Genomic DNA, 17,565 nt, shown 5'->3' with positions numbered 1-17,565 from the left:
TCGAGCTCGAGGTATCATTTGACTTTCAGTGACTTTGAGGCTGCCACGCACACCTTGTCCTCCGCTGCTCGAGTTCTGCTGCACAGTGGCTGTCCTGCTGCACAGCGTCTGTCCTGCTGTCTCTGCGGCTGCCTGGTGAGCTGGGGCAGCAAACTGGTCCGGTTCAGCATGCTGCTGCCCAGATGTTTGTGCTGATGCTGTGTCACGGACCGCTGGAGCCGTTTTGAGCTGTCCCACGGGTGACAGCGTTGCCCGTTTGGCCGGGAGGGGAGGAGAGGGGCTTTCCCAAGGTCACAGCCGGGATGAGTGGAGGGATGGGGACCCACAGTGCTGGCCCTTGCACCAGCACCTCCTCACCGGCCAGCAGAGACAGTTAGCGCCCGAATTTTAATCAACCCGGGTGCTTCCGCAGTCTGTTTTTCTTTCAAATGCTTTAAATGCCAGACCCGTGGTGCTGTGAAGTACTGTTGGATCCACGGTGTGATCTTACCAGGCCAGCGTATTTTGACCTGTGTCTCCTGGTTTTGGGACACTCACCTTCAGGAAGAAGACAAGGCAGATAGGTGGGGCTGTGTTTTCTTAAACTGTAATAACCGTTTTGTTGGATTCCTCAGTGATTCCTGGTTTTTTGAGTGGGCATAAACTGAGTTAATGTTCTCTCTTCTCCACCACTGTGACTCTCCTTATCTCGGTGGAGTTAACAGCTGCATAAAACCATGTAGGTGAACGCAGAATTGAATGTTAGATGTGATGGGAGACATCCCACGTGCTCTCTTAGACAGATTTCTGTTCCTGCTGTTACCTAAGTATTCTCATTTCCTTACTGCCAACTCATCACTTAAATGCTAGAAACCGAATCTAGAAGAATCTGTTCGTTGCATCCTGGCAGCAGGAGGGGAGGAAGGAGTGGCCTGTGCCGAGCTGGGAGGCCAAGCTTTAAGAAGCTCTAAGCTGTAGAAAAACATGTTGGTTTTGACTGCCGTGTGACGCCAGAGTGAATGTAAAAGCAGAGGTGGAAACATCAGGCTTTTGAATTTTGGGATTAGCTTTGGGGCAGGGGAGGAAATGTGATACCCTCTGCTTCGACTCTACACCAGGAAAAGCATTTTGCCTATTTTTGTGCCGTTGGCAATGGTTTCCACAAATAAAACAAATGTTTACCTGGATCTCGTATGTACAAGAAATTCTCAGCCCTAATATTGTCCTGAAGTCACTTAACTGGCCTCATATTTCGAGCGTGCTTAGCTGGCTTTGCAGACTCTGAAGAGATTTAAAGGCCGTGTTGTGCACTGATATGTCATTTTGTCTGTCAGCCAGAAGTCTCCTGTGTCCTCTTTGGGTACATGTGCCCGTGTTGGCCACATGGTGCTGGATTTGGGTGCCATCCAAAGTGGCACATTAGAAAGGCCAGGTTACGTGTCATATTTCAGAAGCCAAGAAGAGCTGCCAGTTCTACTCTTTAGCTAACAAACAGCTTGCCTTAATGTATTGATCGTGTTGTCCTCACTATTCTCAAGCTGATTTTATCTAAGAAATTCAAAAGAGTAGAAGGCTGAAGCTGTACAAATCTAACCTGTTGCCTTCTCTGCGGCTAATATCTACATTTGCATTTATTGTGTGTCCTAGAAAAATCTGTCTCTACCACCAACATGAAATCTTTCCTTGTGTCAGAAGGTTTGGATGTCATTTGGCTGGAGCACAGTCTGATGTAGGAGCTGGGAGATGTAGATGCTCCTCCAGATTTGGTGAGGACTGATGGTTGGTTTGGAGCAAGTTGCCTTGTGTTTGTTCATTTTGCATTCTGTAAAATAGAGGTGAAAATGCTGATTCCTTTTGTGTTGTGCTTGAAGAATTGCTAATGAAAAAGGCCTAATAAAAGCCAAATGGTGATGTTGTTTATAAATTATAAAAGAACTTTCCTGCACATTCTTAGCGTGCTTTATTTTTTTTTTTCCTAGAGGAAGGCTTTCCCTAATGGCATTTGAAAGCCACAAACCTCATTTGTATCAGTAAGAGTAATGTCTGGATGGGAAGTGTACTTGGTGTGAGAAAGAGAGGTGGGATGAGCTGCCATTAAGTGCATGTTAATTAACATGGCCCTGCACTCCCCAGGGTGCCGCCTTCTTTGGGATGGGTGGACATTTAAACTGGTCTGTCTAGTTTTCAAAGCCTTTTTATGTTGTCAGTCTGTAACTGTAAGGTTTGAGAAGACTCTTGCTTCTGGCATCATTGCCGAAAGGGTGCTGGTCTCTTGGTTACCTGCTTTTACAGATCCTGCTGAAACCTGAGAACCAGCGCTTATCATTTTGCTCGGTCACGGGTGGGGACCCTGTGAGATCCACATCCTCCACGGAAGACAAATACCTGGAAACTTCTGTGTTTTAAACACTGTTCTGCTTTAGTGAGCACTTCTGATCTGGTGCGTGAAAGTTCCTCTCCTGCCCTTTTATCTGCTTTTTGAAATGTAGTATTCATGATACTCTCTTTTTATCTGCAGTTTTTACTGTCATACAAATTCCTTGACAAGAGCTACTTTAAACATAAAAGCAAGATTATCAAGGACTGCAAGAGAGCCGCTATGGCCCGTTGGGTGCCGTGTTTGGGAACAGGGCCCAGGCAGTTGTGGCAGGCAGGGCTTTGCAGATACCGGTGGCATTTTGTGGCTCAGCAGCGGGCTCTGGGATGGAGGTGGCAGGAGGACGCTGCCCTGCAGCACCCGAGCATCTCCCGCTCCGCCTGGCCGGGCTGCACACGCGGGAGTCACCCTGCGCTGCAGTGTGACCTGGGAACAGACGGGCGTCTCCTGGCTGCCAGCGGTGACGGGGATCAGAGCTTCGTTAACAAACAGTGCTTCAGAAATGCTTTTTTAGCTGTTTTTTGTCTGGAAAGTTCTTTGTGTCGTAACACTACTGAAAGAGATGTGCTACAGCTCTTACCTGATCTTTATGAGCGCTTTTAAAAACAACTTTTAAACTAGGTGTCTCACATATGGTTGCACTGAGAGTTGGTGTTAGAGCCTGGGTGAGGATTCGGGATGTGCTTGTTCTTCATTGCTCATGCTGGTGTAGCAGTGAGAGTTGTTGGTAGCGTGTGTGTGTAATATAATTGCCATGTCAGCTTTTCTGTTTCTGGTTATCTACATAAGGAGGCAGATAGCTGGTGGAGATGTCAGCTGTGATGTGGCTTATTAAGAAGTACAAAACAAAAGTGAACACAAGAAACCCTGCTTCCATGCAGGCTGTTCCCCAGAGTCTCTGGGTGCATCTGTTATGTCTTAACCCTTCTCGCATGGATGGGAATTTTTGGTTCTTGCCAAAGCGTTATGCTCATTTGAACAAATAAATACTGTGCACTATAGCTGTATTTCTCGTTCTGTGATGTTTACCATTGACAAGGTGCTGTGAACAGTAAATGAGAGGCAAAGTTAAGCCTTCAGAGACATGAATCTTGAGATGTGCAAGACCTCTTAACTAACTCGAGTGGCTTAGCAGTTATGGAAGTTGCTGCTTTGTATCCCATTTGAATTCCTTATTGCATTTCAAAACTGAGGGGTAGCAGGAAATGGAAAACGTACATGAATGCCCCTTTTTCTATCCGTCTGGTAAAGCCTTGTTCCAGACCAGAAGAAAACAGGTCCTGCAAACCACCCAGCCTTCAGTTTCAGGTCTGTGAAGTGCAGGTAGAAGTGTCTGGATCTGAAAAGGAGGTGTTGGGAGAAACTTGTAGTTCTGCGTGGATTGAGGAAGTGGTCGCAAAGAGGCCCAGCTTAGCGCTACTTGGGTGGGGGAAAACCCAAATCCTCTGAACGTAACTGAGAGTGGCAAAGCTGCTGAAAACTTGCACCACTTGCTGGGGCTGTGGTGAGACAGCGAGGAGCGATTGAGGGCACCTGCTCTGCGCTGGGTCATTGTCCTGGCCGCTCTGCCTGCCTGGGCTGCCTCGGACATGCTTGGATAAGCGGATCGCATCATTGTGATTCTGCACATGTTCTCCTCTCCACAGCTTGCTGGGTTTGTTCGCTCTTGAGCTTGAATTGTCTGCTGTCCTGGTGCAGTGTTTGCTTGGGTGCTGCTTCTTTAGGGGCAAGTGAGACTAACCAGACACAAGTTCAGATCCTCCGTTCTCTCAGGAATATTAATGAACGTGCTGACTTATCTGTTCCTTCTTGAATCACATGTTGTAAACTGATGTACCGCAGAATTGGTGGTGTCATTTGTCAGTCTCATAGAAGTCTGTCTTCCCATTAGCACTGCTCCTGCCCTCTGTTTCTTGCTTTCAATTTCATCTCCCAGAGGAAACTAGGATGGAAATGAGAATGAAATATGCGTTTGCTTTTTAAAAAGAAAACACACCAAATCTTAAGGGCTTCCTATTGGTACGCAGTGGGATTGGGCTACTATTTCTTATCCTTTGAAAATCCCAGCTGGAATTATTTAATGTCAAAGCATGGAATTTCCTAGTGTGAGATTCATTGCTGGTGAAGGATGCACTGGGGATCAGAGAGACATCACTGTGCCAGGGCAGCGTTGCTGGCACCGCAGGAGACCTCGCGTGCACAAAGGGACGTTGCTGGTTTGTCCTGCTTCAAAGCTGAATCTTGGGGATGAGATTCTTCAGTTCCCATTGAAGTGACATGCTGTGTGACTGACAGCTGGATTGGGGCGGAATAAACCAGAGTGGGTAATACTTTGCACTGCCTAAGAATAGAGAGGAAAAAAGGAGAGGGAAGAGCAAAACTTAATTTGCTAATTTTTCTTATTTGGTAATGGGGTAGTTTGCTAGTGCACTTCCAAAACTTCCCTGAGACCACTTTGCAGCTGGGCGATTTTGTTCATTTGGATGCATGGTAAAAGGGTCAGATCAGATGATCACAGTGATTTCTTCTGGACCAAAATAAAAATAAAATATCTATGGTATAGAAGCCTGATGTCTTGCAAAGCTTTAGCTTAGATTACAACACTCTCCTTTGGAAAAATCTCTGAGTTTTGGAGGGTGTCTTCTCAGTTTCAGTGTAGTTGTGTAAAGAAAAAAAACACCCAGAAGCATATTCAGACAGTACACTGGGTAACCAATAAATGCCCCCTTTTTTTTTTTTTTTTCTCCTTTGATCAAATATGATTATTTTAAGCAGGCATCAATGTCTGTATATTAGGGATCTCTAAAGCACTTAAGCAAACTGTGGGCTGGTAGCTGTGTGTGCACCGACTGGTGGGGTGTTAACAAGGTGCACCCTTGTTTCCCAGACTCATCAGTCGGCAGTGGTTTAGGTGATGGAGGGAGAGAGAGGAGCAACTCTCTGTCACATTGAAAGAATAACCTTTCTGGCCTCTTTTTCTAAACTGTTGATCTCTCTATAAAAGAGGATTTGCCCTGCCGTTCTAATAAGAGTTGTAAAATAATATATGTGTAATTAGAATTTAATAATGATTTGTGTGACTGGATCTACAGCATAAGCTGGTTCAAGTGATTGTGTAACCTTTGCATCATGTTCATTATCTAATGTTGAAATAACAGCTGGAAATTGAGAGACTGACATGCAGTTTTAGAATTACAGAGCTTGAAATTGCTGCTGTCTGTAAACATATGAAAATCTATTAATGACCTTTGAGCTCTCTGTAACGGAAAATGTTTTGTGACATAGAATACATCAAAATTGCCTGCTACTGTAGTGGATGTTTCGCCTCTCTCAGTGATTGCCTAGGGAATAGATGAAGGTTTCTTTCCTGACGCAGATATCAGAATATTTGGAGCTATTCTAGGAAGCCCTAAGGATATATGGAAACATTTGGTTGCTTGTTGTTTGTTCTCGTGCACCAGTTGTCGCTGAGCTGCCCGGGAGCACGTGGTGTGCGCAGCCCTGGCCAGGGGAGCGCGCTGCGCGTGAGCGGGCAGCTCCGCTCCTCACTTGGACAAGGTGTTCCCAGCAGCGTGTTCAGGGGGAGCAGGGGGCCGAGGGGGGCACAGGTGCGCTGGCCTGGGCCTTTCACTGGCACATGTGACATTTAGATATTTAGAAAGTCATTTCTCTCTTGCTAGACGTCACCTCACTCAGAGTTTTCCCCTTAGGTTGGAGTAATGTGTTATGGGCAGCTGCTTCTGGAGATGGCTGGCTTCTATATATTGCTTGTTGTTGGATCATTCATGTTTCTTCTCATTTGTTTCCTAGCCAAAAGAAACTACCAGAGGACTAATTATTTAATATACATTCTAGACCTCATGACAGCTGAACTGAAAATTGTTGCCTACCACTGAGGGCAACTGCAGAGCTGGTAAAAAATGCCTCTAGTGTCGTAGTGTTGAAACGTGAATTTATCATGCAGCACCAGAGATCAGGATATGGCTGGTTTTTCTTCTGGAGAGTCTCACCCCTACAGTAGAGTTGGCAGAAGTGAATTTGCAAGCGTTCATCTCCGTCAGCGCGGTGTTCGTTGGCTTTGTGCAAGCTGCGTGGAGCTGCAGTTGAGGCTCCGCCTGCGGTCTGCTCTGCTTTGCTGGAGAACATCCACACCTCTGCTCCGCAGCATCTTCAGGAGTGGCACCTTCCTAGCAGGGTGGTCATCAAGAGCGTAGGCTGGAGGCAGGGTCTCAAAGTGTCCACAGCTGCTTGCAGAGTGAGTGTGTTTGAGGCTGTCACCACATGGGAGATGCGTCTGCAGCTTTCATTCCATAGGTGCTGCTGATGCCTTAAGAGCAGTACATTTTTTGTGGTTGTGTTTTAAAAGTATGTGCTAAAAAATAAGTAGCAACAACACGTGTGGCTGAATCAGGAGTCCGAGAAAATAAACTAAAACATTGCGTTTGTGTTTAGCAGGTGGAAACTTTGAATTACTTTAGAAATGAGGCAGTCTGAAAGACTGAGCTACCTAATGGTATAGCTGTATCTTTTAAGTGTCAAGCATGAAGCTATTCACATGCTAGTCAGTGCAGTCATAATGTGGTTGTTAGATAATTTCCACTACGAAGATCAAGACTTTAAATGCAGAAGTATAGATGGAGGACACCAATCGAGGCCCCTGCCTTTGGTCAATCAGCCATATGCCTGGTCCATCTGCCCAGCCTCCGGTTGGCTCAGCTCCGTTCCCAGAGCCCCGCTCAGGGAAGCGTGACATCCCCTCTGAGCAGGGGCTCAAACACTTGCGTTGGCTTGGTTATTAATTCAAAAGAGAGACAGGATTTCGAAGTGTTCCTGCCTGTAGTGTCCAATAGGCTGGAGGCGTCTTTCACTCAACAGTACCTTCCTGTTTTTTCTGACTAGTTTAGCTGAAATTGGTAAAGGTGAAAGCGTCCAGCTGCCGTGCCACTTTGTGCCTTTTCCTTGGCAGCCGGGGGCCAGGCGGTGCAGCGGCAGCCTGCGCTGTGTTGCCTTCCTGGCGAGACTGGAAATGAGGGATGGAACAGCCACATCTGGCTTCAAGCAAGGGGCTGTTTCTTCACATCCTAATTCTGCCACTCGATGGGAGACGTTTGAGTACAAGTGCTCGTTTAAATAATGTGTGGAGAAGGGGAATTAGTTCAGATTAAGTGTTTAAAGGCAGCTCTGTAAACAAGTGTGCGACTGCTGCTTGTCAGCACCGTGGGCCCAGCAGTGGCATTGGGTGTTGGCACGCTTGAGGAACATCTTCCCCAAAACACCAGGCCCGGGTTGTGTGCCTCACCCTGCTGCTTACCTGCTGGATGCCTTTGGGAAGTTAACTGAAATCAATGTCCCCTCAGTCACTGTCTGTAAAATTGAGGTGTTATGCGTAGCCTGTCACTGGTGAAATGCTGGGCAGTACGCGGTGCTGCTGCCGTCCTGGTTGTTCCTTCTCGAGCAGCCGCTCACCAGGACGACAGGAGTTTGCAGCAGTGGCACTTCTTGTGCCATCAGTCTGCAGGAGACACGCGCTCTGTGCTCAACATCCGTACCCAGCAGTGCAGCCATGCAGCTGAAATAAGCTGAAGTAGGTACTGTCAGAGAAGCACAAGCTCTTTTTCAAATCCTTCATACGCTACGTAAACTGGGCTCCCAGTCCTGGCTGAAAGCAGCTGCAGCTGAGACGTGCTTTTATCTGCTGTGGAAGCTGCGCGGGTCGGCCTTGCGGTGCAGGAGCAGCAGCACCTTGCAGCACTCCTGCAGCCTGGAAAAGTCGGGCAGGCTGGGCTTGCGATGTGCCTCATTTCAGCTGCCTCCAAATGGTGCCCCAGCTTCCCTTCAATCATCTAAGCTCCCTTGCTCTCTGACACACTTTCTGCTGACAGTAATTCTGTGAGCACTCGTTGGGCATTTACTGCCATCACCAGAGGAAATACTGATGGCTCAAAATTGGCTCATTTCCCTTCTGTTGGACAGCGAGTGCTGTGTCTGGGAGGTGGCGAGGAACATGGGGCAGTTTCTGCAGCGAGGGGCCCGTGGGCAAGAGGGAACGGGAGGAGCGGGGAGAGGCACAGCCAGCGGATGAAAGGAGAATTGCAGTCTAGGGTTAAACAAGCAAGGATTTCATTTGCAATCATTTTAATTGACATTGATTTTGTTGCTTGAATGTGGGGTGAAAGCTAGACTTTTTTTCCCCCCTTTGAGTTATATTTTTAGTGAAGTTTGTAGTGGGAGAGAGGAGAGGGCAGGACAGTACAGCAAACAGCGTGTGTTCTATTCCAGGAAAAGGGAGCAGTTCCCACCGCGGCAGCGCCGGCGGCTGGAGGTGCCGGCAGCCGGGTCCCCCAGTGCCGGGGCTGGGACCCTGTGCCGCCTGCTGAGAGCAGAGCTCTGCAGCTTCTCCTCCTCTCTCGCTGTTCACATCGCGCTCCTGCTCATTTATATTATAGGATCTCCACTTGCATTTGCTGCCTGTTCACCACGTTGGGTTCAAATCATTCACCTTGGTGGTCCTACCTGATACCCTCCAGTAGTTACCTCTTATCTCTTTCCTTTTTTCTCTCCTTATTCACCTCATTTCATTTGCCTGTTGGCTACTTATCTTTTCTCGTCCTGGCTCCTGTTCTTGCAGTGGTTTCTCTCTCAATCTTCAAATCTGTGCCTTAAAGTTAATTTCTTTCGTGTATGTTTCTCATCTCCAATATTATCTTTCCATTTGAATTACTGTCTCCTGTGTCACCTTTATGCAGCTAAACGGACAGTAGATTAACATGCATTGTCTACTTAGGAAGCACAAGAATATTAAGTCAGCGTTTGTTTCTATTAATATGTTGCTGTTCTGTAAACTGGGTATCAGGTCAATAGGAATATTTTTTAAATAACCTAATTAAAAGTAAATCTGTTTCAGTTTCTCTCTGAGTCAGGATCTCTCCATGAACTATTAAACAAACACATTTGACAACACTACTGCTAATTGCATGATAAAGTTGATATAAGGATAGACGGCGCTTGGATCCTCGGGGGCTTTTCCATTGCAGTTTTGCTGAGAGAAGCTGGAGGCAGAACAGGGACAAGCAGGGTCAGTTTTAGAGACAGCAGTGGGCTTTTTTTGTTTTCTTTGTGTGGATCCTTCTCCTGTTTGTGATGTTCAGTGGGATATTTCGGGTTCCCCAACTTAAGGAGTAAGTGCTGCAGTGAAGAGTTGTGAAGAGGGAAGTTAGAGGCTGTTTCCCTTCTGGGAAATCAGCCCATATAATCTTTTGAAATGGGCAGGGCAGGCTGGCGGGAGTGGAACCGAGTCCTTGGCTGTGTCTGAGCCGCGCAGGGCCCTGGGGACGGGGGGTGGAATGGGCTTCATTTCGCACCACGGCTGCGTTTCCACTGATGCTGAGGGCAGTTAGTTTATCAACTGTAGGTGTAATTTTTTTGTCCTCTTCACCCCGGCAGCACGCTTGAGGTTTTTCATCTAGCTGTGTGGGTTTTTTGCACTTTTTTCAGGTTCTTTAAGTGTTCTCTCTGTATGAAAGGTATTTACAGGCCCAGCCTCCCCCTGCGTGCTTTCTGAGATCTCAGAGAGCTGTGTAAACTCAGAGGATTAGGGCAGAGCTTGAGCCGGGCTGAGCAAACACGCAGTGATGGCTCCAGCGGCGGATGGTTCTGTGTGAGCCTGTGCCAGGCTCCTCCAGGCCTGAGCGGTATTTTCCTCATCAAACAGACAACATGGAGTCTGCTGTGCACAAGCCTCTTGCTGTGGCATTTTAGGGGTAAGCGCAGTCTCATCCCAGAGCCGCGGGCCATGCACCTGTGTCATGCACAGCTTTATTGATAAACTGAGCGGTGTGCACCTTGAGTGTCTTTGGAGAGTGCGGCTGTGCCTTGGTGGCAGAAGAAAAATGGCTTTTCAGGAAGGACTGTTCCAAGTGATTAAGGATGTTGCCACCTCTGCTGCAAGCAGAGGTGCAATTGCACAACTATCTTGGGCCAAATAGCAATGAAAAAAATTAAAGATTTTTGTTATGAACTCTCAGAATCTGCTGCAGAGTCCAGGTTGCCTACTTGGGTTGCCAGCCTGTGCTGAGGTCTTGGCCAGTGCATCTTCACCGCTACTGGTGTGCGAGACATTTCAGGTAGAGCTGGAAGAGGTGCCACAGGTATATCTTCAACTGAAGTGTTCTTTGGTATCTGTACATCCAAATACACGAATGGAGAGATAGAATCTATATGTTTTGTGGAGTAAGTGCCAGGAAAGAGGCTCTAAAGAAGAGCCTAATTCTTCCTTATCTTGTAACCACGCAGCCAATTAGAACCATCTGCTCTCCGTCTGCAGCGCAGACAGCCGAGGGGCTGCAGATGGAGAGGCTGTAGCCTGCCCTGGAAGGTGTGAGAGAGATTCCTAAGTGAGGACAGGTAGGAGACAACCCTGGAGCACTGAGCAGTAACGAACAAAATAGTTTTGTTTGTTCTGGAACAAGATTTGGCAATCTCCTTCCTGGAACCCAGAAGAGAGAAAGGCCTTGGATCCACTAGCCTTCCCGGCAGAAGGGGATTTGGTGGCCCTGGCCGCAAAGGGGTAGCCAGGTCTGCTGGCTCCTGGCTTGGGCAGAACCCCTGAGGCTGGATGGATGTGAAGACCTTTTGACTTCAGGGCCTGAATACAGACGCTGATGCTGCGTGAACCCCTAGGCTTTCCGTGATGCACAAATAATTGCTGGTCTGGGCTTGTCTGGGGGGAAGGCTCCAGTGGAGCAGTTTGTCAGAAAGCCAGTCTCACCTGCCGGCTGGGATTTCTGGATTGAAGTCAAGGTACATCAATAAACATTGTTCACTGCAGTGATGTACTGTATGTTCTGTATGTGCTTAAATTTTCCAGCAATTGCCTGTGCATAAGCACAGATGCAGGTCCAAAAATAGTAAGCTCTTGTGCTAAGTGAGGTCCCCAACTTGGAGGTCATAAACTTCAGTAAAAGAGGAATCGCTGGAAGGCTCTTTTAGTAAATAGAAAGGAAACAAAGGAGACAAGAACAGAAACCCCATCAGCTCCCTCCTGCTCTCTGCCTGAGGCTGCGAAGAGGTCTGTATTTAGCAGTATAGAAACAGCCCCGCTCTCACCCTCGTCAGTAGGAGAAGCTGGGTTCAGCGTCCTGCCTTCCCAGAAAAAACAAAGTCCTGTGAGCCACATCCTCTGTTCAGGTGGGGAGGAGCGGGACTGTGGAACAGGCTTTCTCGTCACGGGGCCGAGAAATGTGGCATCTTCCCTGCAGCTGCCCCAGATGTGCTGGGAGCTGGGAACACCTCCCTCCTTGCTCCCTCCTTGCTCCCTCCTTGCTCCCTCCTTGCTCCCTCCTTGCTCCCCCCTGCCAGAGGCCAGCACAGCCTTGGCTCCCAGGCCTTGGGTCTTAATTCACGGCTGTTTGGAAAGTGCTTCAGATTCTTGGATGCAAGTGGCACTACAAGTGAATGCATTATTTCCCTGGCTTTGATCCAGCTATGACTGTATTCTCTGAATTAATTTTGTAGCAGCTCAATGGTGAGACAAACCTTAAATCTCCTAACAAAATGGGGATTAAAAGCTAAATTTTGAAGTGGGGAATTTTGTAGGATTCAGTAGGGGGAAAACCCACAGATTTCCAGACTAGTTGTGTGGGGAATGAGTCTTCTAAGATGTGCAGTGAATGTGCAGTGGATGCTGAGGGAAGACTTCCCTAAGGTATTAACAGGGCCCGATCCCCACGTAAAGCCAGCTGGAATTAAAACCCAGCTGGCCATTTGCTGTCTCCGAAGGGATCTTTAAAAGTGAATGTTACAGGCTGAGCCAGGAGCGTGCTGTGTTGGTACCTTCAGGTGGTGGCGTTCCCTGCCACAGTCTCCTTTCTCCCTTCTCGGGGCCCAGGTCACCTCATGTAGCATCTTCCTGTCACGTTGCAGCTGCATCTGGCTTTGTGAAGTGCACGTTTTGGGTGACTTCTCTTTGTAATGTTTTTCTGAGTATCAGTTAACAGATGTCACTTCCATTGCTCTAGTTTCTGATTAGTTACTAAAGCTTAACATTTTGATTTCTGTCTCAGCAACTTCCCAGTAAATAGGACAATGTGACCTTCTTTAAGTGGTATCTCGAACTGCTGCTTTGGAGTGTTGTCTTAAAACTAAAAACCAAAGCAAGCAACTAAACATTAATTTATATTCCTCATTTTATCAGTTATGGAGAATAATGCCGAAATCATTTTCCTTGCTCTTTCGCTTGTTATGGACTTGGCAAGCTGAGCTGTATTCTGGTGTGTTCTGTGCCTCTGAGCGTTATTTTAATTTTGGGGTGTGGGTTGTATGTTTGGGGGTTTGGAACTTGCTGCGTTCTGTGTGTTTCGAGAGGAGGCCGCCAGTCCCACAGGACCCCTGTGCCGGGTGTCCAGAGATGGGGGGCTGCCTAATTGTCTCTGAGCCTGGGCTGGAATAGGAAACAGCTGTATGTGGTTTATCATTCTTATTCAGTGTCTCTGTGACCCTGAAGTATCATCGGTGCATCATCTTGCTGCACAGGGAAGGGTAACTTGAAGCAGTGAGTGATTTGGAGTGGAATCAGCATGTCAATTCACTAATTAAACAAGAGGGGGAGGAAGTAATCTAGAGCAATCACCAGGGCATTTCATCCCAATCTCTAATTTTCTTTTTTGTTGGGCTTTAGTTTTGGGGAGACTAGAGAGCTAATGATTTCCTTGAGCTCCTTTGCTGCACTGAGGTGTGTGCGTTGGCGTGAGCGGGTTGTATTGCGAGCTCTGTTCACAGAGGATACCAACACACGTGAGGTGACTGCCTGAGTCAGAAGCGAGGCCTTTAGAACAGGGGGGATGAGGCATCTCGCAAGATTTCTGTGGCCGAAGTTGACAAAGTTGGCATGGTAAACAGTGCTTTCAAGGTACCTCCTATCTGATATATTTACCTCACGTAGAAAATTGGGACAGAGATTCAACGAAATGTTCCAAAAAGACTTTAGTTTTTAACCCTTGACCAGTTAGTAAAAGGCATTGGGGAAAAATTATCTAGCTGTGGTGAACTAATGTCACAGTGATTTGGCGTTATTATTTCTCAAACTTTTTTTCTGTGTGGTGTTTGTAGGGGGAGAGGTTGATACTTTGTCACCAAGAGTTCAGCTTTCAATCCTCAGAGGCACCAGGGGCAGCAGTAATAATTCCCTCTCTGATCTCTGTTTCTGCGTTAATTGTTATGACATGATTCTGCTTAGATTCTGTGTTATAGTCCTGACTCGCAGACACAACACTTAGTGTTCAACCTCTGTTCAGTGTTTAGATCCCATTGATCTCTTGCTTATTGAATGCACAGTAGGCTTTAGAGGCTCCATTCTCCATGTGAATGCTGCTGTGAATCAGAGACTGTCAGGCCTGAGGTGGGGCTGATATGTTGATTTTTTAGACCAGAAACAACATAAAAGCCACCTCTATTTCAGTTGAACAGTTAAAGGCTTTCCTTTAGGATGCTGATTTGTTCATGTGCTGTTGACGTATGGTTCCTGAATTAATCTGAAGCAAACTCATTTTCATAACCAGTTCCAGCATCTCTGAAATCAATCAAACACATAGCCTGGTGAGTATTCACCCTCATCTAATCTAAAATTACTGTTTGCATTGCGCGTGCCTAATTATTCATCTTAAGTCATCTCTGGAAAGAATGTGCTGTCCTGTTTGTGTTTTTAGTCGATATTTATACTGCTTTATGCTTAAAAGTAGTCTCAAAGAACTTAAAGAACTTAATATTTTTCTTTTTTCCTCTTTTACAGAAGGACATGTCACTAAAGCCTCAGGAGCGGAAGGAGAAATGGGAGAGGCATCCAGGAAAGAAACCTAGAGAATCTGAGAACTGTGTGTCTGCCGAGCCGAGTGAAAATGGCCATACCAACGATGCTGGCAGCTCTGAGAGAGAGGCAGAAAGAGGCAAAGAACGGATGAAGAAGAAACTCCCCTTGAAGCCATCCAAACAGGTAGGGAAATTATTTCTCATCTGAAGCGATGGTATTGTGGTATTTGGCCACCAAAGCGTTGTCCTGCGGGTAGGTTGGGGTTGTTCGTGTAACTGGCTTTTCTGGTAACTCGTGCTGGTGAGAAACACTGTCCCTTATGGGACGTGGGGCCAAGTGCACCAGTCCTGTGTTGTGGGCAAGTTTCATAAGCTAAAATGGAAGACCAGGTTTGCTGGGTGATATAGGAAGGAAGGAGCAGACCTGCTGCAACTCTGAGAGTGTGGTCATTCAAAGCACAGGCTTGTGGCTCTTACGGTCTTGGACACAAGTAGAAATGATCAATCGGATCATAGTGTTCTTTGGGGAAGATGTGCTCGTTAATGTGCAAACTTGACTGTGTCCTTCTAACAAATCGATTTCGTGTGCCTCCAAACCAGTATGTTGAGAAGGGAAGACTATTCAGGTATTTTAGAAGTGGAAAGTCGGTTTGGAGGAGGTTGTGCTCTGAGGAGTATCTTCTCCTCAGCTCCTCATGGCCCTGCTGCTCAGCGGGGAGTTCACTGGTGACTTGGTGCTCGTTCAGCAGTTTCAAACCTGGGTCCATAACAAACACTTGCCCAGTTGTCCCTTGTCCATTAACGTGTTGCCAAATGGCAGCCAGTGGCAAGACCAGTGTATTTGACCCTCCAGCATTCATTCCGTGCTAAGAAATACACTACAATGAAAAGCTATTTTTTTTTATTCTTTGTGATGCAGAGAAAAAGAGCTGTTTAACCCAAGGACACCTCCTGGTCTGTGAAACCAGTTCTATATGTGTGCCAGACAACAAAAGATTGAATTGTCTGGTTATTAGAAGTCTTTTTTCAGACTTCCAATATTTTAGGATTTGAAAGGATCATTGGAGGTTATCTAATGTAACCCCCTGCGTAACTTCTCCACCGCATACAATCTTTTGTGATCGTGTTGTAGCATATTTGTTCAGAAAGCCTCATCCTATTTTACGTTAGAAATGTTAATGGTCTGCTCAGGGCCCCGCTCTCGGGCGGCTTGTCATTAACAAATTCACAGACTTTTGTTTTCTTCCTTTTGATTAAAAACATAGTTGGAATAACTCAGTATAAATAAGCTATGTAAAAATATGAGTACTTTTCTGCTTGCAAACATTTAGGTAACAAACCATGTAACCATGCACTCCTGGCAAAATATTCGCCAGATTTGTTTCTTTTAACTCCCCAAAGTGATACCGAATGTTTGTTTTTAGATTCATCAGTGCATGTGTAGTTAGAATGTATCAAGTTTCTTGTTTGTTTTTGCTGATAGTTGAGTGATAGGGTTTCAGTTCCCCCCTCTGGTTACAGGTGCAATGAATTTGTGTACAAATATTCACTCTGCAAATTAAAATTACTTTTTATTATGGATAAATAGGTGCACATTTTAGTTTCGATGAAAGTTTGATCAACTAGGATCCTTTCCATGGCATCCAGACTTGCAATATGCTAAGCATGTACTTCACCAGAAGTCCCTGGTTTTGCTATAACACGTTTGGAAGCGGCAGTGCTGGGTGGGATTCCTGCTGCTTGTGCCGGGACTGTGGCACTGGGCTTCACCCGCTGCTCTGCCTGCGTCAGGTCTGTTTATGGGCAACGGCCCCGAACACCAATCCAGCAATCCTTGCGAAGCAGATACTACGCTGGTTCGCTTTCTGCTCTGGTCCTCGAGTGACTTACAGACACTCATGTTGGTGTGACTGAGAGTGGTTCAGTTTGAGTGTAGAAACAAGGAGCACTGCAGGGTCATGAGGTCTGGATGGCCACCAAAATCTCTGTTGGGTGGAAGCCTGGCTTCAGTAAACACTGCGGGTTAGAGTTGTTCCTCCAGTGCAAGGTTCGGCTGCCGGGAGCTGGGTGTACTTGGGGGTTCCACCGTGGTAGATCCGCTCTGCTCTGCCCTTCCCGGGGGAGCTGGGTGTACTCGGAGGTTCCACCGTGGTGGATCCGCTCTGCCCTGCCCTGCCCGGGGGAGCTGGGTGTACTCGGGGGTTCCACCGCTGTGGATCCGCTCTGCCCTGCCCTGCCCGGGGGAGCGGGGTGTACTCGGGGGTTCCACCGCGGTGGATCCGCTCTGCTCTGCCCTGCCCAGGGGAGCTGGGTGTACTCGGGGGTTCCACCGCAGTAGATCCGCTCTGCTCTGCTCTGCCCGGGGGAGCTGGGTGTACTTGGGGGTTCCACCGCGGTGGATCCGCTCTGCCCTGCCCTGCCCTGCCCGGGGGAGCTGGGTGTACTTGGGGGTTCCACCGCGGTGGATCCACTCTGCCCTGCCCTGCCCGGGGGAGCTGGGTGTACTCGGGGGTTCCACCGCGGTGGATCCACTCCACTCTGCTCTGCCCCTCCTGCTGGTGCTGGCTGAGCCGGTTCCTCACCCGCTGCAGAGGAGAAAAGGTGCTTAACAGTGACATCTTCAACATGACATTTCAAACTGACCGTCAAGTAGTTGTGGCCACTGGGGATTTCATGACACTTCCTTAGAAACTTTTGGGGTAAGAGGTTTTGTTACTCTGGCCCAGCTGCAGTTTCTGTAATTGTGTGCTGCTGCCTTCGTTTACCAAACATTTAGATTACTTGTGTGTCAGTTCTGAAAAATTAGGGAATTGTTATCTGTTTCTTCTGGCTAGTATTTGTCTGCCATCAGTGTTTAAATAGGGTATTTGCTGCCACATTCATGAAAACCTGAATTCATCTTTCATTGTCTAATCTTATTTTTTTTTCCTGTAAGTATAAGTAACAAACTCCAAAAAGAGCGAGGCGCATGCACAAAGAGTATAAAATAAAACCTGTGATGAGTGACTCATTAATAGCCTCTTTAAACAAGTCACAATTAGAATTCATCTTCTACTGAAAGGGGAGTTTTTTTAATTGCCTTTTATTATCCTGGCTGATGTAGTTATGAAAACCAGACAAATTTTCAGGTCTGTAAGGTTGATGAAAGTAGCAGCAAAATCTAAGCTACATAAACTAGGCTATTCTTACTTCAAGCTAATTATGCAAATGATATAGACAAGTTCAATAATTTTTCCTTTTTTAATAACCATGAAGCTCACACCTAGAATTCTGGCATTTCCTGCCAAGCCGTCTAGACAAATTGACTGCAACATTAAGTTTTGTGGAATCTGGGGGTGATTTTTGCATCTCAGGGTTATTAAACACAGGTTTATACCTAATTTGGAAAGCTTACTGTAATTAATGCT

General features: G+C 46.9%; 1 protein-coding gene across 12 annotated transcripts in view; it reads left to right on the top strand.

Moving 5' to 3' along the window:
* The window catches only part of FBRSL1 (fibrosin like 1), a 510,952-nt gene that overhangs the window by 122,835 nt on the left and 370,552 nt on the right, over positions 1-17,565 (top strand). For all 12 annotated transcript variants that reach the window (XM_065646380.1, XM_065646379.1, XM_065646387.1 and 9 more), the window contains exon 2: positions 14,142-14,342. In XM_065646380.1, the coding sequence (XP_065502452.1) occupies positions 14,142-14,342 (201 nt within the window). The remainder of the gene's footprint in view (positions 1-14,141; positions 14,343-17,565) is intronic.

Source organism: Caloenas nicobarica, chromosome 16 (genome assembly GCF_036013445.1).
Source record: "Caloenas nicobarica isolate bCalNic1 chromosome 16, bCalNic1.hap1, whole genome shotgun sequence".
Taxonomy (NCBI): domain Eukaryota; kingdom Metazoa; phylum Chordata; class Aves; order Columbiformes; family Columbidae; genus Caloenas; species Caloenas nicobarica.
This window is presented reverse-complemented; position numbering and strand designations above follow the sequence as displayed.